The sequence below is a fragment of the Diospyros lotus genome, chromosome 8, assembly GCF_014633365.1.
Source record: "Diospyros lotus cultivar Yz01 chromosome 8, ASM1463336v1, whole genome shotgun sequence".
NCBI classification, from domain to species: domain Eukaryota; kingdom Viridiplantae; phylum Streptophyta; class Magnoliopsida; order Ericales; family Ebenaceae; genus Diospyros; species Diospyros lotus.
Window position 1 is genome coordinate 28,736,997 of NC_068345.1, and position 26,477 is coordinate 28,763,473.

The following is a 26,477-nucleotide window of genomic DNA, read 5'->3' on the forward strand; positions in this document are numbered from 1 at the left end:
TATTTTCTTTTCCAACTTTTCTAACCTATCCAATAAGTTCTTCTTTACTGTTAAAAAGCTGATAAAAATAATAGTTAAATGAAAGTTTAATAAAAATGTATCATACCTGATTGGTAGCAAACGGTTCACTAGCATCAAATGATTGTTGAAATGGCAAAGGAGTTTCATTATCGTGAAAAAAAATTATGCAAATAAAAAACTAATAAATAAATAACCAATTTGAAGTAGCCCCGAATCTTTGGATTCGGGGATTCACGTAGTCCCCATATCCAAGGATTCGAGGACTACTTGAGTCCCCCGAACTGAAGAATTTGGGGGATCCTCGAGTTCACAAATCCTTCAGTTCGAAGACTTAAGGAGTCCCCGAATCATTGGATTCGAGACATATCAACTCCCCTAAATCCAAGGATTCAGGGGATCCTTGAGCTCCTAAATCCTTCGGTTCAGGGCACATCAACTCCCTCGAATCTTTAGTTAAGGGACTCAAAGTGCCTCGACACTCAACCTACCTCACCGGTTGATTCAGTATGATTAGATAAAAAAAAAATTAAAAGATACAAAAAAATTTCAAATACCTTGGAGACTTCATCTTTAATCGATTTGTGTTGTTTCTCGCCGGAATAGGAATACTTGTTATCTTCTTCGTCAAACTCCGGCATAAACATTTGCGTATAATAATCTTCCATGGCTGACAATAACTGGTAATTGGCTATGGCGAGGAGAACTGGGCTTCGCAATATTCGGTGTTGAATAATAGTGGCTGCGCAATGCTTGGTGTTGAATAATAGTGACTGCACGATGTTCAGTTCTGGGTGAGGAAAGTGATTGTGGCAATGGTGGGTAAGAAAGTGGGTGCACGCACTTGAGGAGTAATGGTGAGTGGTGGAGCATCAAAGATTTAAATGAAAGGCAAATATGAGTTTTCATCTCACGGTATTTTAGGAATATTAAAAGTGAGTTCCGAAGAGCAAAAAGTGTGGTTGTAAATAAAATTTTCCTTGTCTTTGTTATACCTTAGACCATTGTAGAATTGTACCTACAGTTATTTACTAACTGAAAGGATGTAACAGCCTATAAATAGGCTAACGAAGTAGAGAATGGGAGCTTATGAATGAAATTTGAATGTTGTTTCTCTCTTGTTTCTTCTAAATTCTCCCTCCATTCTTTGGAAATCCTCCCTCCTCCTGATTTCTCCCTCTCTTTCTATTCTCTCACTACCATTCCCTCCAAATTCCATTCTCAACCCTAGGTAAACCCTTGGAGTGTGACATTGGTTATTGATCCCTCTAGCCGACCAAGGTATACAATAACTAATGGCTTAATACGATTTCAAGGAAAAATGGTGATAGGGGACTATGACCAACAGAAGACCAAAATCCTACAGTCCATGGGTCCCCTTTGGGAGATATCTCGGGTATTTGGAATACTTATCATAAGGTACAGCAAACATTTAACTGGCCAAATTTAAAGAATTTTGTGATGGCCTGTGACCTGTGCCAGCGTTGTAAACATGAGACGGTGGTAGCCCCTTGACCATTGCAGCTGTTGGCATTGCCTGTGTAGGCTTGGGTAAGTATATGCATGGACTTTGTTGAAGGATTGCCTAAAACTAAGGGCTATCCTAGTGGTGGTGGATCGATTTATCAAATTCACCCATTTTCTGAGCCTTTCACATCCATTTACAGCGCAATAGGTGGCCCAAACATTTTTGGGTAATGTTGTCAAACTACACGGAGTACCACAATCCATTATTTATTTCAGACAAGGACAAAGTTTTTACAAGTTTATTGTGGCAGGAACTGTTTAGAGCTTTGGGAGTAAGGTTGCATATGTCTACTACATACCACCTTAAGTCTAATGGCCAAACAAAGCAAGTAAATCAGTGTTTAGAGACTTACCTATGCTGTCTCTGTTTTGTGCAACCTAAGGGTTGGCATAAGTGGCTTCCATTGGCTCGGTGGTGGTATAATTCTTGTCACCACAGCTCCACCACAATATCCCCATTTGAGGCCCTATACAGATATAAACCCCCTCTCCTACCTACCACTCTAGAATCTACAACGGTAGCTGCAGTTGACTCCCATTTGCAGCAACGATAAGAAATTCTACAGGTGTTGCGCAAAGAATTAGTAGCTGCTCAAACAGAATGAAATAGTTTGTTGACAGAAAAAGAGGTGAACGGGAGTTTGCGATGGGGGATATGGCCTATCTCAAGCTGAAACACTCTAACCAAAGGGCTCTTTCTGACAAACAGATTTCCAAACTCAGTCCTAAATTCTATGGGCCATTCCCTATTGTGGCTAAGTTTGGGACTGTGGCTTATAAGCTCTAGTGGCCTCTTACTACTCAGATTCACCCAGTGTTCCATGTCTCAATGCTTAAGAAATCATAGGGAGCACAGCTGATTAGTTCTTCCCTACCTACTTTTATTTGTGATACTTCACCTCCAGTGGAACCGGCTTTTATTTTGGATAGGAGAGTCATCTACAAGCATGATGCCCCTTTGACACAAGTGCTGGTGCAGTGGATTCACCTACACCCAGATAACAATATGTGGGAATACCTACCTGATTTGCTGACTCAATTCTCTCAAGCTACCAGGCTATTGTCCGTTTCTTGAGGACAAGAAATTTTGTGTGTGTTTTTTTTTTTTTTTTTTTTTTGGGGGGGGGGAGGTGTAATTGTCAGGAATCCTAATGTTCTATAAAGGGATTTCTTATTATTTTTTGCATGACAGTAAAGTAGGTGGTTGTACCTTCAAGCTGCCGTTTGGGTTGTACCTTGTAAATTGGTTTGGCACTAACTTCACAGTGCAGCTGGGATTAGTATATAAGCAACTAATCCAGCCTAATGTGAATTATCGAGAATTTCCAGTCATTTCAGTACTCTCTCTCTCTGTCTCTCTCAATTTCTCTCCCTCTCAAACCTTCTCTCTCTCTCTCGCTCCCTCCTGTTTTTCCTATCTCCCTCCAATCTTCTCTCAATTCTCCCCCGAATTATGTCCTAATTCTCATCAATTGAAGAGAATTCGCCAGTCAGGTTTAAGATCCTGACATCTTAATCTAACATCTCTAGCATAATCAACAAATGAACGGCATTTAAAATTAAATTGAGACAGGATGATATGGAAAAACAGCAAACAAGCACAGAATTAGCACTAAATTGTGACACCCCTATAAATTGTCTCAAGTCACAGATCCCAGGCCTTGACCACAAAGAAGCCCATGTAATCTTCGCCATCCGTCTAAATTAAAAAAGTCACATGGTAGTTACATGACTACTTATTGAAGGTAAGAATATAATACTAACCATAAGATAAACAAATAAGAAAAATAAAAACCACTAATACTAACAAATTGGAAAGAAACTCAATATTGAAGAAAAAATATTAACAACTTCAGCACATGTTTCTGGATCAAGCCTATTCAACCCATCCTTTACAATTCGAGTACTTTCACTAGCTGATTACCATTCATTTTTTCAGCAGAAATCCTATATATTGATTGCCCCTCCTTGACATCTAACACGTCTTCAATAACATCTTAATGTCACTTTGTAATTTTCTATATTGATTGTAGTCTCTTCACCACTCCTAAAAGCAAACCAGGAAGAAACTTTCAACACCTTATGTATGCATTAGAGTTGGACTGAATTTGGCTACTGACAGTCAACATTAGCTCACCTCCTTGTTCCTGATTTCCTTCCAATTCATCCATGGCATGTATAGAGAACAGTTGTGCCACTTGGGATAACTTACTCTTGAACATCTTCTGTAACCTCTTTCCAGTAATCATTTTGCATATACCTGTATCCAGGCTGCTCGCATGAGTCATTTTTCTCCCATCCTTCTCAAAAGTCACTTCCATTTTGTTGAAATCAAAGCTGGAGGGGATACAGTTTTCATCCAGTCAACCCCCAAGACTATGTCACATCCCCCTAACTTCAACAGCCTCAGATCAGTTTCAAGCTCTTCCCCATGCATATCCCACCGAAAGCCAATACAAGCAAACTTGCTGAGTACCTTACTGCCATTGGCCACAGTTATTGACAATGGCTGTGTGCCAGTGAGTTTGCATCCTAACTTCTTGGTTGTGCTCTCATCCAAGAAGTTGTGGGTACTCCCTCTATCAATCAAGACCATTAGTTTATAGTTGTTCACCTTTCCTTCCACCATAATTATTTTGCTGTTGGCCAGCCTCTTAGGGCATGCAAAGAAATCTCTCCATTATCCTCTTCTTCAATCTCAGTGGCAGCAGTTGGTATCTCCTCTCCTATTCCTCTTCTCCTTTTAGCAAGAGCAACTGCCTCTTGCAATGGTGCCCCCGCACATATTTATCTCCACAATGAATGATTTGAAGTAGCAAGAGCAACTCTCTTCTTTGCTCAACCACCCTTCATCCTGATGAATGATTTGAAGTAGCAGCTGATGGGAACTCTGACTGTTATTGACTCCTCCTATATTAAACCCTTTACTCCCTTGCTGTAAAGTATTGGAACTTACCCCTCTTCCCTGCAGCCTCTGCTTCTTCATTAGAGCCTCAACTGTAAGCTCCTGCAGCCTAGCACTCTCTGCTGCCTCTTTTACTGTCCTTGGCTGCAAGATTTTCGTCGTTGGCCTTAATTCTTCACTCGAGCCACTGATGAAGATTGAGACAAAGTATGTCTCAGTTAAATGGGGGTTAAGGTTCAACATCAGGGATTTCAACTCCTCAAATTTAATCTGATAGGTCACCAAACCTCCCAATTTGTTGAATCCCTCTACCACATCCATCTTAATCCGGTCAACAAACCTCCCACACTGTTCTTCCACAAACTCTGCCCATTGACAACCATCTCTAATCCTGATCCAGCCTTGGAACCAAGCATCCACAACATCATTGAGATAAGAAGAAGCCCATGTGACTTTTTGCTGATCTAGAATGTTGTATAGGCAAAACATTCTCTCACTCCTTCTCACCCACTGGACGTGGCAGTCGGGATTCAAATTGCTTCATTCTAGTGTCGTCAGCCATGGTGGAATTGAGATCGCAGGTGGGATCGTCGGCCTAGAATGTGCTCTGATACCAAATTATCAGATCCTGAGATCTAGTAGTGAATTCTCAACTGACCGATGAGGATTAGGGCAGAAATTTGGGAAGAATTAGGAAGAAATTGAGAGAGATAGAGAAGAACATGTCAGATCCACAAGGATTGTGGATCTGGCAATGTTCTAAGGCTGGTCCCTTCTGAATGGTAGAGACCACGGTAAGAACGAGAAGGATCTCGTAAGAGGGAGGAAACAATTAGAAGAATAGGGAGAGAAATGGAGAAATAGAATGAGAAGGAAATTCAGATTTCATTCAAAATATTCCATGCCCAAAAGAATAAGGCTGGCCACTATTTATAGCCTTCCTCACATGCTACATCTCCCGCCAAAGATAACCGCCTAAGTTTCACAGCTCACTACTACCCTTATACAATTGTTTATATCATCTCCTCCCCACTGTTTCATTTATTACAGTATACCCCAGGTACATGACAAATACTGTCCCCTTAAAACATTTCTTGTCCTCAAGAAATAGTTAGGAGACTGGCAGCTCTTGGAAACTACTTAAGTAAGTCTGGGAGGTACTCCCAAGTACTACTATCGATTGGCATGCTGCACCACTACACCAGCACCTGTATGATTGGGGCTCCATGTTAATAAATGACTCTGCGGTCCACAATGGCAATAGGTTCAGGGGGCAATTCAGAGTCGGGTGTTGTTTGTGGTAGCTGAGCGTTAACAGGTTGGTTCTCCACCGACTTCTTTAGTAGCGATACATAAATACCGAATGGATTTGAGTTCCCTCCGATAGTTGCAATTTATAGGCTACATTTCCCAACTTAGCCATAATGGGAAAGGGACCAAAGTATCTGTTAAAATGTTGTCTAGAGTATAGGTTCATAAGATCTGTTATAGTATTGTATTTGAGGGCCAATGAAGTATTAAATAGAAGTTGTAACCCAAACTGTAATTAGTGTTAAGTTGGGGGATTAAACTATAAATATTTTATGTCTTTATTGGGATATCCACCCACTATTATAAATAGAGCGCAAGGGGTAGCAAATGAGTAGAGAGTTCTTTTTCTGTTTGTAATAAGTGCTGATTGTTTCTGAGATAAAGGCTAGGTGTTGTTAGCTTTGTAATCTTGGGGAAAACAATTGGGAAGGCTAGGTGTTGTTAGCTTTGTAATCTTGGGGAAAACAATTGGGGCGTTCGAGAAATAAAAGGAAGAGAAGGGTCACTACTGTACTGATCAATTTCTAGAAATAAAGACTGTTCTCGGGAGGTTTTTAGAGTTTGGATGTAGTGCCATTCACATGGCATGAACCAGGATAATTTCGGTGTTCTTGATCATGTGTGGTTTGTGTTTCTTGTTTGGTTTAATTATGTTTCGGTTTATATTTTCTGTTGATTCTATTAAATCTATTCCTAAGATCTAATCCGTGAGTGTGTGAGAGGAAGTGTGGTAGAATTCCTGTCCAAGAAAGTAGTTCCAGCGGCCCTAGGTATAACAGTATTTGGGACTCAATTTAGAGATAAGGCTTGGAGTTTAGGCTTTGAGGTATGGTCCCTTTAGCTTAAGGTAGACTATCTCGCCCACCTTGAATGTTCTCTTACTCCTCCCTTTGTCCGCTATCTGTTTCATCCGATTCTGGGCCATGGCTAAGTCCTTCTTTAGTTGTTGAAGGACCTGTTGTCGTTGTTGCAAGTGTTCATCCACCTCAGCCACACTGGTAGATACAAGAAAGACTGGTAATAAGGGGGGTTGGTAGCCAAAGAGGGCCTCGAAAGGTGTCATTTTGATGGCACTATGGTAGGAGGAATTATACCACCACTGTGCGACCGAAATCCACTTATGTTAGCCTTTTGGGTGCGTGAAACAAAGGCATCTGAGATATGTTTCGAGGCATTGATTCACCCTTTCGATCTGCCCATCAATTTGAGGATGATAGGCAGAAGAGAGGCTTAGCTTAGCGCCCAATGATTTCATTAGCAACTGCCATAGAAGGCTAGTGAAAATCTTGTCCCAATCTGACACTATAGTCTTCGGTACCCCATGCACCTTCACCACCTGGTCTAAGAAAACCCGAGCTACTTCATGTGCTGTGTAAGGGTGAGTAAGGGCCATAAAGTAAGCAAATTTGGAAAACCTGTCCACCACCACAAATTGCAGTCCTTTCCTTCTAATCTTGGAAGCCCTTCAATGAAGTCCATGGAAACACTCTCCCATGCCTGCCTTGGAATGGTCAATGGTTGTAAAAGCCCTGGATAGGCCACAATCTCCAATTTGCATCTCTTGCACACATCACATGCAAGTACAAACTTCATGACCTCCTCTTTCAACTTAGGCCACCTAAACAGTTGCTTCATCTTGTGATAAGTATTATGGACTCTGGAGTGGCCACCAAGGGGAGATTTGTGTAAGGCCTGCAGTATCCTCCTCTTCAATTCTGTGTTGTTTCCAACCACCAGCCTACCTTTGAATCTTATCACCCCATTCATCAGCATGTACCCCACTTTACTCGCAGGAGCAATTATCAATTGTTCCAGAAGATTCTTGGTCTGCTCGTCCAGTTTAGAACTCTTAGCCACTTCTTAACACCATTCTAGAACCAGTGCTGAGATAGCAGCAGTTGTCCCGTCTTCAGGGCATCTAGACAAAGCATCTGCTGCAATGTTTTCCTTCCCCTTCTTGTACTGTATGGTGTAGTCCAAACCCATTAGTTTAGTCATCCCCTTCCCCTGCAAATGGGTGTGAAGTTTCTGTTGAAGTAGAAACTTCAAACTCTCATGATATGTTTTTATAACAAACTGGTTTCCCTCCAGATAATGCCGTCATTTTTCCACCGCAAAAATAACCGTTAACAACTCCTTTTCGCACACACTGAGGCCCATGTGTTTTGGGGCTAGGGCCTGACTAATAAATGCTAAGGGTCTACCTTCTTGCATGAGCACTGCCTCGATGCCCATTCCACTTGCATTTGTCTCCACCACAAATGTTTTGCTAAAATCAAGCAGGCCGAGCACGAGAGCCTCACTCATAGCTCTCTTTAATGACTCAAACGCAGCTTCTGCCTTCTGATCCCACTCAAATCCATCCTTTTTAATAAATTTGTAAGTGGTCTACTAATGCTTCCATACCCCTTCACAAACCTCCTGTAATAACTGGTCAACCCCAGAAAATCACGTAGGGCCTTAACAGTCTTTGGTCTTGGCCAGTTGGTCATGGCAGCCACTTTTTTTGGATATGTACTCACTTCTTGACCCAATATGATATACCCCAAATACTCTACTTGGCTTTGGGCAAAGGCACACTTTGATCTCTTAATATACAACATGTTGACCTTAAGAATTTCAAATGTAGTCCTCAAATGTTGTAGGTGGAGTTCAAAGGTTAGGCTATATATGAGTATGTCATCGAAGAATACAAGAATAAAATTTCTGAGATATGGCTCGAAAATCTGGTTCATTAGAGATGGAAAAGTGGTCGGGGCATTTGTTAACCCAAATGACATGACGAGAAACTCATAATGACCCTGGTGTGTTCTAAATGAAGTTTTGGAAATGTCCATTGGGTTCATCCGGATTTAGTGGTATTCGAATCTTAGGTCCAATTTAGAAAAGATAGTGGCCTGTTTAAATTCATCTATTAGGTCGTCAATGAGTGGAAGAAATTTGTTTTTTATGGTTATTTCATTTAGTTGGCGGTAATCAATACAAAACCGCTAAGAACCATCTCTCTTTTTGACTAGCAACACTAGTGATGCAAAAGGACTGTGGTTGGGTCTTATGAGGGATTTGTGGAGCATTTCCCTAACCAATTTTCTGATCTCAGTTTTTTGGTTAGGAGGGTAACGATAGACACGGAAGTTAACAGGTTCGGTGTGGGGTTTGAGGTTAACGGTGTGGTAAATGGCTCGGTTTGGAGGTAAAGATTGAGGCTCTACAAATAAATTCTTAAATTCAACTAGGAGTATATTAAGTAGATCATAATGGAGTACCTCAGTGTGGAATAGGGGTGAACTCCCGATGGTTAATATGAATCCCCCTTCTGTAATTAGCTCTTCTTCTCCTTCCTCTGTGGCCTGAACAGAGAACAATTGAGCCACTTGACTCATCTTGTGTTTGAGTAACTTCTACAACCCTTTGCTCGTAATCATTTGCTAGCAAGATAGAGAGGTAGAAAGGTCCATCCTATTTTGTAACTCCTTGGATGAGCCTCGGTAGGGTAGTTATGGCATGCTGAGTCGTAGCATGCCTTCTAGAAGGATTCTCTAATAGCCTATAAAGCTGAGTGTACTGGAGTCATGCTCCCAATGATTAATGAGAATATTTTATACTTTCTCTCTCCTTTCTGTTATATCTCTCTCTCTCTTCCTTCACATTCTCTCTCTCCCTCTCTTCCCGAGTCATCGAAATTCTCTCAAATTTCACCCTCAACCTTGTCAATCCCGGCAGTGCTGACAATTGGTATCAGAGCCTACGGTCCAGGATCGACGAGTTGCAACCAACGACTATGGCAGAAGGTACCCACATGAAACAAATGGAAGCTTGCTTAGACACCATAGACGAAGGAGTGCGACATGGCCAGGAGCTGGTAGAGGAAAGGTTGGAAACGGTAGAAGCGGGTATCAGAAATACCCACGAAGACATAAGCAAGATGAGGTCAGATGTTATCGAAATGGAGTGAAATTTGAGGGATGACTTCGCTCATCTCCGAGTGGAGTTTATAGGACTAAGCCAGCAGCTGAACGCTGCACTGGCCATTTTTTCTCGACAACCAAACACGACCTTACCAGTGGATTTTCCACTAAGAACGGCTACTGCTCCCATCTTCCAAGGAGCACGGGGCCGTCAAGATAGAGACGAGAGGATGGAGCCCGCAAGAGAGGCGACCATGAGAGGAGGCTTAGGTGCTGCAAATAACGTTCCTGTCCCAAAGATGGAGATACCAGTGTTTGAAGGAGTGAAGCCTCGTTGGTGGATAAGAAGGTGCGAACGCTTCTTCTATCACTATCGGGTGATGGAAGAAAACAAAGTCAACATGGCTGCTGCATACTTGAACGATGTAGCAGATTCATGGTTTCAAAGTTGGAGTGCTAGACGTCAGGAATGGAGGTGGCCAAAGTTTGTAGAGGAATTCTGTGCCAAGTTCGGTGAAAGCAGCTTGACGGATATGGTGGAACAGTTTAATAAGCTATGGCAAGATGGGACAATGGAGGAGTACCAGGCCCGATTTGAGGAGCTGAAATCGAGGTTAGGACACGCCCACCCAATGCTAGACGAGCAGTATTTTGTGTCCAGCTTTCTTAGCAGACTGAATGATGAGCTTAGACCCATGGTAAAAATGCTACAACCGGCGACAGTCAGGCAAGCGACTAAGAAGGCTCGCCTACATGAGTTGTCCCCGGAGGCCTTCGCTCGAAAGCATAGACTCTTACAAAAAGGGTCTGGAGTGGGGTGGCAAGGCTCGGCAGGGGGGAGTCAGAAGGTTGGCAATTCCCAAATGCAAAAGGGAAGCTACCCACCAAAGGCCCCAATTGCAGCTAATCCCCTACGGTCCCTTACATGGGATCAGAAATGACAAATGGGCTTGTGTTTTAAATGTGGGAAGAAATATATAATGGGGCACCAGTGCAAAAGAGCACTAATGCAAATGGAAGGGGAAGATGACGAAGGTGGAGATGATATGCCTGACGAGGACACCGGGAAGCAAATGGAAGAAGAGGAGGAAGGAGGACAAATTTCACTTCATGCCTTGGAGGGCCACCCTTCGGAGAAAACGATCAAAATCAGAGGTAATGTTGGGAAAAGGAAACTTTTGATATTAATAGATAGTGGGAGCTCGCATAGTTTCTTGGAAGAAAGCATAGCCAAGGAACTACTATGCGTTCTCCAACCCACCATTCCTCTATATGTCACAATTGCTAATGGTCACAAGATGATCAGCCGATACAAGTGCCAACGGTTTACATGGAGGATGCAAGGGCATGAGTTTTCTGCCGAATTGAGGATTTTATAGCTAGGTGGATGTCAAGTAGTTTTGGGAGTAGATTGGATGAAGACAGTCAGCCCTCTCATATTTGACTTCAACACGCTAGAGGTGACTTTTGATAAAGGAGGAAGAAGGGTAACATTAATAGGGAGTGGGGATGGAGGAGAGTGCAGGGCAATCTCAGGCAGCCACCTGCAGAAGCTCATTGAGCAGGACGAAGGAACCATTGCACAGCTCCATTCGGTCTATGCTGTTGATGTGTGGGAGGGAAGGTTGATAGATGACACAATGGGCAGTCTGTGGTTCAAGTTACAGGCATTAGCCAATGCTTCGAGTAAGGTACCATTTACTGACTCTTTACATTCTCTATTAGTTGAATTTGAGGAATTATTCTTGGAACCCACTTCCTTACCTCCAAACCGTTTTTTAGAACATACCATTCATCTTAAGCCAAACACTGAACCTATTAAAAGGCTGAGATTTAACGTCTAGTAAAAGAAATGCTGTCAAAAAAGGTCATTCGACCGAGTCAAAGCCCATTTGCCTCCCCTATTCTCTTGGTTAAGAAAAAATATGGTAGTTGGAGGTTTTGTGTTGACTATAGACAGCTAAACACCTACACCATCTAAAACAAGTTCCCCATTCCTATCATAGACGACCTTCTTAACGAATTATCAAGAGCTACAATTTTTTCTAAGCTAGACCTCAGATCTAGTTATCACCATATCCGAATGAATGCCTCGGACATCCCCAAAACCGCCTTTCGCACCCACCAAGAGCTCTATGAGTTCCTAGTAATGCCATTCGGCCTAACCAATGCTCCCGCAACATTTCAGGCCCTCATAAATCACATTTTCTGCCCTTATCTCAGAAATTTTATCCTTGTTTTCTTCGATGATATTTTAGTTTATAGCCCAACCATGGAACAACATCTAACCCACCTCAAAACCACATTCCAAGTCCTCAAATCTAACCAATTGTATGTCAAAAAGTCTAAATGTATCTTCGCAGAGGGAAAGTGGAATACCTTTGGCACATAATCACCGGAGAGGGCGTGCTTACTGATCCCAAAAAAATTACTGCCATGGTGGAGTGGCCTACCCCCAAGACTGTGAAGAAACTGCAGGGTTTTCTGGGACTAACTGGCTATTACAGGAAGTTCATTAAGCGGTATGGGATAATCGGCAAGCCATTGACTGAATTGCTCAAGAAGAATGGTTTTGAATTGGGGGAGAAGGCAGCAGCCGCCTTCGATTCTTTAAAGGAGGCTATGACTCAAGCTCCAATTCTAGCTCTACCAAATTTTTCCAAGCCTTTCATATTGGAAACAGATGCATGTGACACGGGAGTGGGAGCAGTGTTGGCGCAAAATGGTAGGCCGATAGCTTTCCTTAGCCAAGCTTTAGCTCCCAAACACTTGGGACTAAGTATCTATGATAAAGAATTAATAGCGATGCTAATGGCAGTAGACAAATGGAGGTGTTATTTGGAGGGAAACTCATTTGTTATCAAGACCAACCATGAAAGCCTCGAGTTCTTAGGAGAACAAAGGTTACACACGCAGCTACAAAGAAAAGGGGTAACCAAGCTGCTAAGGTTGGATTACAGCATCCAGTGCCGCAAGGGCAAAGAAAATACAGTGACTGATGCATTGTCCAGAAGGGAAGAAAATGGGGAATGTCGAGCAGTCTCTGTACTTGTTCCCGATTGGATCAAAGAGGTGTCACGCAGCTATGAGGGGACACCCTGGGCTCAAGAACTCGTGACCAGTCTCGCAGCAGGTGGGGGTGAACAAAAAGGGTACACATTGAAGGCGGGGCTATTGAGGTATCGAGGGCGGATGGTGATTGGGGAAGACCCTGAACTACGGACCCGAATCCTATAAGCCTTGCATGCATCCCCCATTGGAGGACACTCCGGCCTAAATGTTACCTACAACAAAGTGAGACAGTTGTTCTATTGGCCGGGAATGAAGAAAGAAGTGGCGGCCTATGTATTAGCCTGCTCCGTCTGCCAAAAATGCAAACACGAGCAAGTTCCCTACCCTGGTTTACTTCAACCATTGGAGATACCAGACCAAGCGTGGCAAAGAATTTCCATGGATTTTGTGGAAGGCCTACCCCGATCCGAAGGGAAGAGCACTATACTCGTAGTGGTGGATAGGCTGACGAAATTTGGTTATTTCCTCAGCCTAGCTCACCCCTTCACAGCTTCTGATGTGGCTAGGATATTGCCAGATTTAGTGGTTAAGATACATGGCTTGCCCTTGTCCATCACCTCAGACAAGGACAAGATATTTACTAGCAACTTTTGGAGAGAATTGTTCAAACAACTAAGAGTTGGTTTACATATGTCTACAGCCTATCATCCAGAGATGGATTGACAAACCGAAAGAGTAAATCAGTGCTTGGAAGCTTACCTACGGTGTGTGTGTTTCACAAGACTGAAAAGCTGGAATCAATGGTTGCCCTTAGCTCAATGGTGCTACAACTCGAACTTCCACAGCTCACTCAAGCGATCACCTTTCAAGGCTGTTGGGTTTTTTGCATGGAAGATTAGCTCTAGAAGTTGAAGAGAAGAACTTGTTTAGAATGAAGATATTTTTCTGACTGTGTTTTATTCTAAGTTAGATTAGATAACTTAGTTATTTTATTATGAGGGGTATGTTGGTCTTTTGTAGAGGCTAAGTATTTTAAATCCCTTGTAATTGCTGCCTCCCTATAGTTTATAAATAGGAGGCGAGTGCTAGCAGTCAGATATAACATTCTCATTCATTCTGATTGGTCTCTAGATGCAAGTGATGCTGTCAAGATAGAGAGAGAGGGGAAAAGGCTTTGAGATAAAATTAGTCTTTGTATTCTCTTGAGAGTGTAGCGAACTTGTGTGAGGGAGAGTAAGAGAGGTTCTTGTATCTTGTTTCAACTGGTTTCTAGTGAATTTATTCTCGGTGAGAAGGCTAGATGTAGGATTGCTTCAAAGCAGTCTGAACCAGGATAATTCTTTGCCTCTTTGATGGTTTGGTTGTTCTAATCTTTTCATTTACTTTCTGCTTTACAATTGCTGTAAATATATTCTGTTATTATCTTGATTTTCGGGTGAGAGGAGTGTTGAGAGATTGGCAAATCTAAGACATGAATAAGTTTCTAAGAGCTCCTAATCCTAACAAAGGCACTCTACCAAGGGTCCTTAACCTTGATTCAAGTGCAGGTACAATGGAGCAATCGACCTCCGGATGACACAACTTGGGAGTACCTTCCGAAGTTACTCAAATAGTTCCCTCGTATGGCTAGACTCTTGTAATTTCTTGAGGACAAGAAATATTTTAAGGAGGGAGGAATTTGTCACGTAGCTAGCAAGATAAAGGGGTAGAAAGGTCCATCCTATTTTGTAACTCATTGGATGAGCCTCGACATGGTAGTTATGGCATGTTGAGTCGCAGCATGCCTTCTAGAAGGATTCTCTAACAGCCTATAAAGTAGAGTGTACTGGAGCCATGCTCCCAATGATTAATGCGAATATTTTATACTTTCTCTCTCCTTTTTGTTATCTCTCTCTCTCTCTCTTCCTTCACATTCTCTCTCTTCCCGAGTCATCGGAATTCTCTCGAATTCCACCCTCAGCCTTGTCGGTCCCGGCAGTGCTAACATCATCTTGCATACCCCTCTACCTCCTTGTTGCCTCTAAGTGTCATCTTCCTTCCCTCCTTTTCAAATGTCACCTCCATTTTATTAAAGTCAAAACAGATCGAACTAACATTTTTCATCCAATCGACTCCCAAGACTACATCACATCCTCCTAATTTTAGTAGTCTCAAATTGGCCTTGAATTCCTCTCCCTGCATATCCCAATAGAACCCTGCACATGCAGACTTGCTCATTACCTTATTCCCATTAGCCATCGTTATTATCAATGGTTGGGTTGGGATCAAGGGGCATTTCAACCTCTTAGCCGTGCTCTCATCCAAAAAACTGTGGGTACTCCCACTATCAATTAGAATCATCAGCTTACTCTCCTCCACCTGTCCTTCCACCTTGATTATCTTGTTGTTGGTGAGTCCCTTAAGGGCATATAGGGATATATCACCATTATCTTCTTCTTCTTCTTGTGCGTGTGTTGTTTCTTCCTCTTCTACTGCATCCTCTTCTTCTCCCTCTAACAACAATAGTTGTTTCCTGCATTGATGTCCCACATAGTACTTATCTCCACACCGGAAACAGAGGCCCGCCTGTCTTTCCCTCCTTGAGGGTTGGGAGCTGGTAGTGCCAAGTTCTTCATACCCTGAGATCCCCTTCCCCAATCCCTGGTAAAACTACTGCCAAGTAGTGAATTTGTGGGAGCAACACTCCTATTCGTTGCCATTTGCTTCTTCATCAGTGCTTCCACTACCACCTCATGTAGCCTAGCACTGTCGGCAACATGCTTGAGAGTATGTGGTCTTAGCACTTTCAGCAGTGGTCTCAATTCCTCGTTCAAGCCGCTTATAAAGCTTGAAACGAAATAAGCCTCGGTTAGGAAGGGGTTGTGGTTGAGCATTAAAGCCTTCAACTCCTCAAATCTAAGTTGGTACTCCATCACCATTCCAACCTGTTTGATCTTGTTAAATTCTTCAACCACATCAGATAGTCCCCAATCTCCAAACCTCTCGCAAAATTCTTCTACAAATTCTTCCCACCTGCAGAATTCTCGGACCTTGGACCACCCTTGATGCCAAGCATCCCCTGCATCGTTAAGATACGCTGGTGCTATTGCTACCTTCTGCCTCTCCGCTACTCCATACCATTCAAATACCCTGTCACACCTCCTAACCCACCAGCGGGGATTTGTCCCATCAAACAAGGGAATTTCCCGCCTCGGCATGGGTAAACCATGCGGATTGTGGTTTATCGACGCCTCCTGTCGTCGTTCCCATCCGGCTTCCCCTAGCTCACCCTGATCTTCTTCCCCAACCAACGTCTCAGTGGTCCTCAAATTCCTTCTTATTCCTAATACCATAGGATCTGTTTTGCCTGGTATGGTCAAAATTGGATCTGTCCTCTCTCGCGAGGGAAAATCAGGCAAAATGCTTACCTAATGCTGCCTTGCAAACATCACCATAAATCCTTGTAGCTCCTCTCGGATCTGAGCTACTACCACATCCAACTTCATGTCCATGGCGATGATCGCCTCATGATTCCTATCAGATCCCAACTCCAATTGATCTACCCTTGCCTGCAAGTCGGCCATCGAGGATCCACATTGCTGCACTTGAGCCTCCAATCCTTTCATCCATGTGCCTTCAGCCATAGACGTCTCCTTTGCTCACGATTCCCAGAATGTGGCTGATTCCCAGAATGTGGCTCTGATACCAAATTGTCAGATCCACAAGGATCTGGCAGTGTTCTAAGGCTAGTCCCTTCCGAATGGTAGAGACCACGGTAAGAACGAGAAGGATCTCGTCAGAGGGAGGAAACAATTAGAAGAATAGGGAGAGAAATGGAGAAATAGAATGAGAGGGAAATTCAGATTTCATTCAAAATATTTCATGCCCAAAAGAATAACGTCGGCAACTATTTATAGCCTTCCTCACATGCTACATCTCCCGCCAAAGATAACCACCTAAGTTTCACAGCTCACTACTACCCTTATACAATTGTTTATATCATCTCCTCCCCGCTATTTTATTTATTACAGTATACCCTAGGTACATGATAGAACAAAAGGTGCGAGAGAGAGAGAATATTTGAGTGGGAAACAGAGATATTTCTCAAATAATTCTTTGGTAGTTTTGTATTAGGCTGGATCAGCCTTATATACGAATCCATGCAGTCGTGGGTTGGCACCAATCAGGGCTGCCAAATTCAAAATCAAGTACAACCATAGGACACTACCTTCTAAGTACAACTGCTATATCTAGCCTTTAGTACAACAGGTATAACTGCTAATACAAGGTACAACCTCAATCAAACAATAGGTACATGACAGTACCTGGTAGGCCATATGGAAAACCTCTAAGCAGTTGAAACTGACCATGGTTGGGGTTCATAAAGGTGCTTCGTCGTACTTTCCTTTACAGAAAGTAGCACCTGAGCAATCTTATAGAAAAATTCTACTGGCCCACTACCACTTCATCAATGCTCTTCAGAGCATCATGAATTCCCCACCAGTTGGAATTACTAATGTAGCATCAAAATCAAGCACCGGCTGGTCACCCGTCCCTCAATCATATGCCTCCAATGAGTGTAGTGAGCCGACATCAATAGCAGATCTCTTCCTATAATCTCCTCGAGTAGCTCAGAGACCCCATTTCACCCGTATGTACTTCCACTAATGTAACTATCTCCATACTCTTATCTGTCTCTCTATCCCACCTCTGCCAAACTAGCACCAACTCAATTCCTACTACTTCCATAAAACTTCCCCAATGTCCAATCAAAGGTAACTCCCCACAGTTAAAGGCGCAGTGCAACATTCCATTTTCAGCAAGTAAACCACAAAAGCTCAGATATAATGCAATGGAGAGGAAGAGAGGGATTGAATCTGAAACCTGTTGGGAGAGGGGGCCGGAGGACGAGAGCTCTTCCCGGACGAGGTCGCCAGTGGCGATGTGGGGGACACCAAGGAGGGCGGAGAGGCGGCTGGCGTAAGTGCCCTTTCCGACACCCGGGCAGCCCAGGAACACCCACTGGACGCTCCTGACCTTGGGATCTGCGCTCGGGGGGAGAGAACCGTGAGGGTACAAGGGGGATTTCAAGCGAGCATCGACCTCAGACGCCGCAGCTGTGGATAGGCACCTCCTCACGGTGGCGACGACGGAGGAGGAGGAGATCGGCGAGTGTCTCAACAGGCGGTTCATTGCCGCCAATGGGAAGTACGGATCCGAGCTCTAGAACCTGACCTCGCGTCGAAAGAGAGAGAAGGAGCTCGCTTGAAAAATTAAAATTAAGAAATATATATTCCACATTTAAAATATATTAAAAATAACAAATAAATTTTACGATAAATTTTGGTTTGCCCATTTTTAAGTACACGTGGTGCATTTTAAAATTGACCGTTTAGAATCTTTATTATATCAAATCTTTATGGACGTGTTTTTTGGAATAAATGTTTTTATGCAGTCTTTAGTGCCCGAACTTTTAATCATGTTAAATGAGATAAATTATAAGTTGAGCCTTTAACCTTATATAGAATAAGGATCAAACACTTAATTTATCAAATTAACACTGACATATTACTTATCCGATTACTCAATCTATATCTTGGAGACAACTTCTTAATAGATAATACCATCAATCAATTATTAATTAAATAACTTAATTTTGATTAAAATTAATATTAATTAAATTATATTAATTAATAATTAAATTTGAATGAAATAAAATTTAAAAAATAATAATAATTCTACCGAAATCATATCTAATGAGTCAAAGTATCGTACACTAATGATAATTATTTAAAAAATTATAAATAAAAAAAATGAAGAAGATAACCCACTAAACACCACTTCACGTTAAATTGTTATTTTCAAATTTGAAAAAGAAATCGATTTTAAATATTTTATAAATTTTGAATAAATAAATTCAAATTTCAGGTTAATTACATCAATAATTACTTAACTTTGTATTCTGTTATTGTTTAATTACTGAACTTTTAAATGTTATATGTTTGTCACTAATATTTCAAAATTGTTAATATTTAGTCACTGAATATTAAAATATTACCTATTAGTCATTAATATTTCAAAATTATTTCTCATTCATCACTCGTTAGTCATTAAACTTTAAGTTAACGAGTAATAGATGAAAAATAGTTTTTAAATATTAATGACTAACAAGTAACATTTTAAAGTTCAGTAATTAAACAATATCATAATGTAAAATTAAGTGATTATTAGCATAATTAACCCTTCTAACTCCATGTTATTTCCTATCTAAAATAACTTAAGAGTTAACTATTTATTTTTTATATTGATATGGTGTAGAGCCAAATAGCAATGAAATCTACAACAGACAAAAATGATGGCACATTGCTAGAGACAGAACAAAGGGGTTGCAAACACAGTCTCGACGGATTATTTTTTATTTAATATATTTGTCCCTCTTTTTTTATATTTTTTATGCTAGAAAATTAACTATTTAGGTTCATTCCAAAGGATTTGATCTTCAATCATCTTTTTTTATATATATTTTATTTTTGTTCAGTTAATTTGTTTTCCTCTTTACTTTCTATATTTATGTTAATTTTAAAAAGAGTCGACAAAAACTAATGGTTCAAACACTACAATTCATAATGATGGTGAACAATTTAATAACCTTTTATTTTATTTTTATGTTATTTGTTATTGTAGTTAATTTTTTTATAGTTTTTAATTACTTTCTAATTAAAATTAAGTCATTTTGACATAAAATAAATAATGTTAATTTCAAAATTAAGAAAAGGGTGTGTTTATAAAGAATTGAAATCCCAATGGCTCCTAAAATTAATTATAAAGTACAAAAATACAATTTGAAACGAGTTAAATAATAGGGGGTGTGTATGAAATTTGTCTTGATTTTTAAAATATAGTACGATCCAACAATGTGACGTAATTTTGGAAGACTCAAATTTGATATTTTTATGAAAAATATTATTAATATATTATTGCGTACATTTTAAATTATATAATAATGTCAAAATATATAAAATATTTTTCACCTAAGATGATGAGGTGGTGTGAAACGATGAAGCACATAATTAAAATATTTATCGCTCAAAATGATGAAGCGAGGCGATGAAGTGTTAGAAATATTTTTATTATTTAAGATGTATTATACAAGTTAAAATATACATAATAATTTACTTATAGCATGATTCTATTTTTATTGGACAATTAGAAAGTGAAGTGTAACAGCTCTCATCTCATAAGTTATGATATGATATGACAGTTTAGAGTAGCAGTTAACAATGAATATTAATATAATCTATAATTAAAAATTGAAGAATTATTTAAATTCAATTTTACATTTTGAATTGAAAAATATAAAAAAATATATATAAAGTAATTATTGTAAAATAAAAATAAAATATTGAGGAAAAGGCAGGGAGAGAGTTTTCTCCCGTCTCATCCTGACATTCACACTCCCTCCCCGCCTCTCTGTAAACCCTAGTTCCGAAACAGAGAAACTACCCAAATCAACTCCCATTTCCCGCCTCAAGTCACCCGCTCTCTCTCTCTCTCTCTCTCTCTCCAATGGCACCAGACAAGAAGAAGAAGCGTCGCCGTAACGATGACTCCTCCGACTCCGATTCCGAGGCCCCCGCCGCCAGGTCGTCGTCTCTCCCATTCAAGAAACAACTCAAGTCCGACGCCACCATTCTCTCTTCCCTCAAGTCCCTGACCGCCAAAACCGCCCCCTCCACTTCAACCTCATCCTCCTCCAAAGCGCTAACCCTAGCCGACCTCTCCCTCGCCGCCGCCTGCCGCGAGGTCGCCGATCTCCCTCTCTCCGCCGTCCAGTCCTCCATCGAGTCCCTCATCCTCTCCCTCGCCCACTCCATCCTCTCCGGCAACGGCTTCTCCTTCTCCGTCCCCTCCCGCTCCTCCGCCAACCAGCTCTACGTCCCGGAGCTCGACCGTATCGTTCTCAAGGACAAATCCTCGCTCCGCCCCTACGCCTCCGTCGCCACCGTCCGGAAAACCACCATCACCGCCCGCATCCTCCAACTCGTTCACCAGCTCTGCCTCAAGAGCATCCACGTCACTAAGCGTGACCTCTTCTACACCGACGTCAAGCTCTTCCAGGACCAGACTCAATCCGACGCCGTACTCGACGATGTCTCCTGCATCCTCGGCTGCACGCGGTCCAGTCTTAACGTTATCGCCGCCGAGAAAGGCGTCGTCGTCGGCCGCCTCATTTTCAGCGACAACGGCGATATGATCGATTGCACCAAAATGGGGATGGGCGGGAAGGCAATCCCGCCCAACATTGACCGCGTCGGTGATATGCAGAGCGATGCTGTGTTCATATTGCTGGTGGAGAAAGATGCGGCCTATATGAGGCTGGCGGAGGATCGATTCTACAACCGATTTCCGTGCATAATCGTGACGGCCAAAGGGCAACCAGATGTGGCAACGAGACTGTTCTTAAGGAAGATGAAGATGGAGTTGAAATTGCCAGTATTGGCGCTTGTGGACAGTGATCCTTATGGGCTAAAGATACTGTCAGTTTATGGCTGTGGATCGAAGAACATGTCCTATGACAGTGCGAATTTAACAACGCCAGATATCAAATGGTTGGGAATTAGGCCAAGTGATTTGGACAAGTACAAGATACCAGAGCAGTGCAGGTTGCCGATGACAGAGCAGGATATTAAGACCGGGAAAGACTTGTTGGAGGAGGATTTTGTGAAGAAGAATCCGGGATGGGTCGAGGAGCTGAGTTTGATGGTGAAGACAAAGCAGAAGGCGGAAATTCAGGCGCTCAGCTCGTTCGGGTTTCAGTACCTGTCAGAGGTTTACTTGCCATTGAAGCTGCAGCAGAAGGATTGGCTTTGAGAGCTGTTCATGTGTAAGAGTAAAATTAAGAGGGCACGGCAATGGTAATTCTTGCATTTCCTGTTCTCTGCTGGGAAGTTTGTTGCGTAGTGCTGAAACTTCACTGTGTTCGGGTTCAATGTCGCGATGGCAATTGAATTTCAATGGATGATGGTAAGCCATATGGTTGCATTGAACTAAATAAAGTTTATGCTACGGAGTAAGTTGTGCTCAATTTAAGCTTGTGATTTGCAGTATGGTGGAAATGTTCTTTGATTGATCCCTTGTTTTGACAGTGTGTTGTGTTGTGGGTGGGGGAGAGGGGATGGCATGGCGATAGAGAGACAATAGTAATTAGGATGCTTAATTAGGATGCTCCCGAAATCTTAGTAGACTCCGAACCAATCTAAACCAATGTGATTAGTTTAATGTTATTCGAATTATTTTCCTACTCGGTTCATTTTCGATTTCATTGTTTCTTAAAACTGATTGACGTTCGGACGGACGGACTTAGACCATTAGACTCACAAACTTAACCCAAGTTATTGTATACAATATCAAGATTTTAGTGTTTATTAATATGTTTTTTTGCTCTTCTGTTTTCATCATGGATAATGATTTTGTTTAATGAATTTAGAGATGGATTTCATATTAGCCCTGCAATGAAGGCTTAGGTTAGCCTAGAATTCGTAATTTCAATCACTATCCTTTCATTGTACCATCTTTTAAAACTTATGTTAAAATGGGTTTTTGGTGTCTCATAGATTTTGAATTATAAATTTTGATATTATTAAATACATTTTGAAATCGATACCCAACCCGATCAAACTAATTTAATTGGGTTGGGTTGGCTTAAGTTTGTTTAGCTTTGTGTTGTGATTGAATTGATTTTGGGTTTAAAATTTGAAACGCAATTATAATTTAAATATTTAGTTATAAGGTAAATTTTATATACTAGATTTATCTAAATTGCTTTGACCACTTTTGTGAATTTTAAAAGGGCTAATAGCATAAAAAAATCAAACCTTTTTGGGTTTTTGTGATTTTATCCAAATGTTTTAATTTTGGCAATAAATGTTTGATTTAGTCGATTGGTTGTAATTTTAGTCATAACCCAAATTTGATTCGAAAGACGTGTATGCTTGCTGACGTGACACGTTATTTGGTATTTTAAAACATTTTGAATAGGGTTCACTTTGACACATGTAAAAAAAATAAAAAATAAAATCATATGTTATATATATATATATATATAGAGTGAAGATGGGTAGGAGATGGAAAGGTAGCGATGGTGACAATGATGACGCTAGGTTGGAGGCGACAATCGATCTTTACTTGGTTGCGGCGATGGAGACTACGAAGGAGGAGGCGATGGTGAGATTTGACGAGCCTAGTCCATGTTTTTGCTTGATGCAATTGACTTTTTGAAGCTTAAGCTCGGCCTTGAACTTGGCTATAAACATGTGGGCTTTGGCATTCATGTCAAGGCTTGAGTAGGACAACGCCGCCACTTCATCGCTATCAACGACAGTTATAATCCCATCGGACTCGATCGAGAAATCATTCCTCTGGGACTTTGTGTTGTCGAGATCTAGAGACTCATTTCACAAGCTGTTTATGGTCCTGATCCTTACGTAATTGCCTTGCCTTTGGGCTAGGATTTTTGATGCACATGATGCGGTGCCATGAACGATGGTGGTGGTGGAGATTGGTCGTCGCCTCTAGCCTAGCGTCGATATCGTCGTCGTCGCTCCATCCCCCACCTGCATTCCCTCTGTGTATATATATATTTAACATATATCTATATAACATAGAATTTTTTGTTTTTTTATTTTTTTTCCATGGGTGTCACCATGGAGCCTACTCAAATTGTTTTAAAATGCCAAGTGAGGTGCCACGTCAGTGGGCACACATGCCTGTCGAATCAGATTCGGGTTATGGCTAAAATTGCAACTAATCGACCAAATCGAGTGTTTATTGCTAAAATTGAAATGTTTGGATAAAATCACAAAAATGCGAAAAAAATTATTTTTTTCATGCTATTAGCTCTTTCAAAAATGGTACTGACCACTTCTATGAATTTGTAAAATTTTTCAAAATATCATATATTTCTCCATTCTCTTTTAATATCACAAAAAAGAAAATAGTACATAATAGTTGCTAACAATCAATGATGTTTCCCATCATTAATTGTTGGCTATGGGCTTTGCTAATATTTATAGAAAGAAAATAACGAGAGAAAGAGAGACATTCACCATCAATAGGGTTTAATTAGAAACCCCGCCATCATGAAATCATCAATGAGAAAGAAATGGGGGAAATTGTCTTCATCATTGTTGATCACTGCCAACATAGTAAGCTTCTTCTTTATTTCTCTCTCACACATATATATAAGGCTTGGGTTTTGATTTGGAATATAGCTTGATGTTGGGTTCTAGATATGAACCCAACACTAAGTTAGGTTTCAATTGAAACTCAGTTGATGGTGAATAATATGGTGAGAGAAGAGATGATGGCAGTCGATAAAGAAATATACTATGAAAGGACAGTGAATGATGGTCAATAGTGAAGGGTGTAGTGAGAAGGTAAATGACAATGGCTGGCGGTGAAAGGTGTAGTGAGAAGAAAGATAGTGGCGGTCGACATCAAAGGATGGACTAAGAGATAATAGAAAGAAGAAAAAAAGAAATAGAAATGAGCGAGAAAAAAGAAAGGGATAGTGGAGAAGAGAGAGAACAACAATTTAATCATGGGGGCAAAATTGTTAAATTGAGCTACTCTTTTAATGAAACAGACAATTAGTGTCATTTAAAAAATACAAAGATATTCAATTCAATTTAAACAAACTTTTGGAGTGATGTGTGAAATTCGCTCTTATTTATATAAAATCAAAACCAACTTCATCTATGAGTAGAATTTACATTAATTTCCTTTTAAACTCCTTTCTTGTCTCTCACAAATTAGAGGGAAATTGAAATAAAATTATATGGATGATTTTATTTTATTTTTATAATTTTGTGAAAGTTTAACTTTGTCTTTTAAGTAAACAAAATTCTATCTTTTCAATAAAAAGCGCATTATTAATTTAATTGCCATTTGTTTAATACTTTAGGTAATTTACATTGAGCATCATTGAGGTTTGTAAAAAAATAAAGACATTTACATATCCAAAATGATAAAAGAAAAACCTTTATCACTATTGTAAATTATGTATCATTTTTCCTTTATAATTAAAACATGACTCTTATTTAATTTTTTTCAAAATACCTTTAACCTTACCTCATTTTCTTTAATTATGGACAATAAAAAATAATTAAAAGAGCCATATGCTAGTTGACACCCAAATCCCATGGCGATGGGATTTTAGAGACCCCATCACTTGAAAACTTTATAATTGATGAGGTTTTCTAAAAATTCTAGTTTTGAAACTCTATAATTGATAGGGTAGAAAAAGGGACAAGAAAAGAGAGAAACTATATATATCTTTTTTTACGATGACAATGCCTTGTATTCTTTGACACATTTTCTTCTTCCCTAAATCTCTCTCTCTCTGATTATGTTGGACCTCCAATAGCAGTGGTATAATCTAATGACTCTTTGTTGCAATTGACGAATCGAATGAATCTTCACTTTTGCAATTAACTCTTTTTCTTTCTCTTACTTGCTCACATTTAATTTATACAAAACACTAAAATCAAACCCCTTGTATTAAAATTGAATCCTACTAGTTTTGATTTGTTGATGTTTGCCACCAAAGAGAATATAGATTCAGGGATAAGGATGAGAAAGAAAACAATACCAAAAAAGATGTAATTCCCACAATTACCAAAAAGATGAATTGTTGCTAAAGAAGTGATGTTGAACCTGATCATTGATGGGGTAGAGAAAGAAAAAGAGAGGGAAGAAGAGAGAAATAAAGATGAAGGTTTAAATAGGAGGGTAAAATGATCTAATTATGCAATAAATTAACAAAAAGGCTCTTAGTGTCACTTTTTATATGTTAGAAATGTCTTTGGTTTTTTTATCAAACTTAAAAAATGCTTAGTGTAATTTATCCTAATACTTCTCATTTTGTCTATTTTTATTACTTTTTGTACGAGAAATTATTTTATATTATTTCCCATTGTCTATTTTCTTAGACAAGAAAGAAATATTTTACATTCTATTTTATGCCTTTTCATATTTCTATTTCATTACTAACTATCATAAAAATTTAATACAAAAATTACACTAGAAAGGCAAGGCAAGAGTACAAATGACTAGCTTATTTATCCCTAACAATATGTTGACACATCGGAGCAGCACTATGTCATCATCATTCCTGGGATCTAAGGTCTTACCCTTTCACAAGATGATTACATGACATGGTACTGCTATATCATCCATCGCATTATATCAACCCCATCTCGACCACCAATAATATACTAGCCAACTATTCAGAACACACGAGATATAGTATGACTTATGAATTATTTTTAATTCATTTTTTTTATTTTTTTTTTGTGATACTTTAGTCATATGTGATGACTTCTATTTATAATGTTCAACGCAAATACTTTGCATTTAGGTGATTTGACAAGTAGGGTTGGATGGCTTATGCAAGCTTAAGATTGATTTTTTGTAGTTATTGTCAATGTCAGTTTGTAATTGCATCATCTAAAAGACTTGCTATTTTTAGTAAAGGAACAAACGAGTAGTGACTTCACATTTCAAGCTGGTCTACTCTATGCTAATAGAGATGAATTTGGCAAGGATCGTATCACGTGGATGTTTATGATGACAATGCCATGTAGTTGCATCAGGAGTATATTAAGGCTAACGACTCACATGTTAATGATGTCAGATGCTACTATGCCAATTGATGGCACCACAAGATGTTGACCCACCAGTTCATGATCACATTAAGGTAAAGATGTGAGTGCATCATCACAACTTGTTTTACCCACATTACCATTATAGTTCTCGCC

General features: G+C 40.2%; 2 protein-coding genes across 2 annotated transcripts in view; one reads left to right on the forward strand and one right to left on the reverse strand.

Annotated features, from left to right (window-relative positions):
• The window catches only part of LOC127807518 (adenylate kinase-like), a 52,014-nt gene extending 34,097 nt beyond the window's left edge, over positions 1-17,917 (reverse strand). Inside the window, exon 1 of the mRNA XM_052345421.1 lies at positions 17,545-17,917. Coding sequence (XP_052201381.1) covers positions 17,545-17,853 — 309 coding nt within the window. The 5' untranslated portion in view covers positions 17,854-17,917. The remainder of the gene's footprint in view (positions 1-17,544) is intronic.
• Positions 17,918-20,076: 2,159 nt separating this feature from the next.
• On the forward strand, positions 20,077-22,102 carry LOC127808992 (DNA topoisomerase 6 subunit A). The gene has a single exon (XM_052347765.1). The coding sequence runs from the start codon at positions 20,227-20,229 to the stop codon at positions 21,529-21,531; it is 1,305 nt and encodes a 434-aa protein (XP_052203725.1). The 5' UTR covers positions 20,077-20,226; the 3' UTR covers positions 21,532-22,102.
• The last annotated feature ends 4,375 nt before the right edge of the window (positions 22,103-26,477 follow it).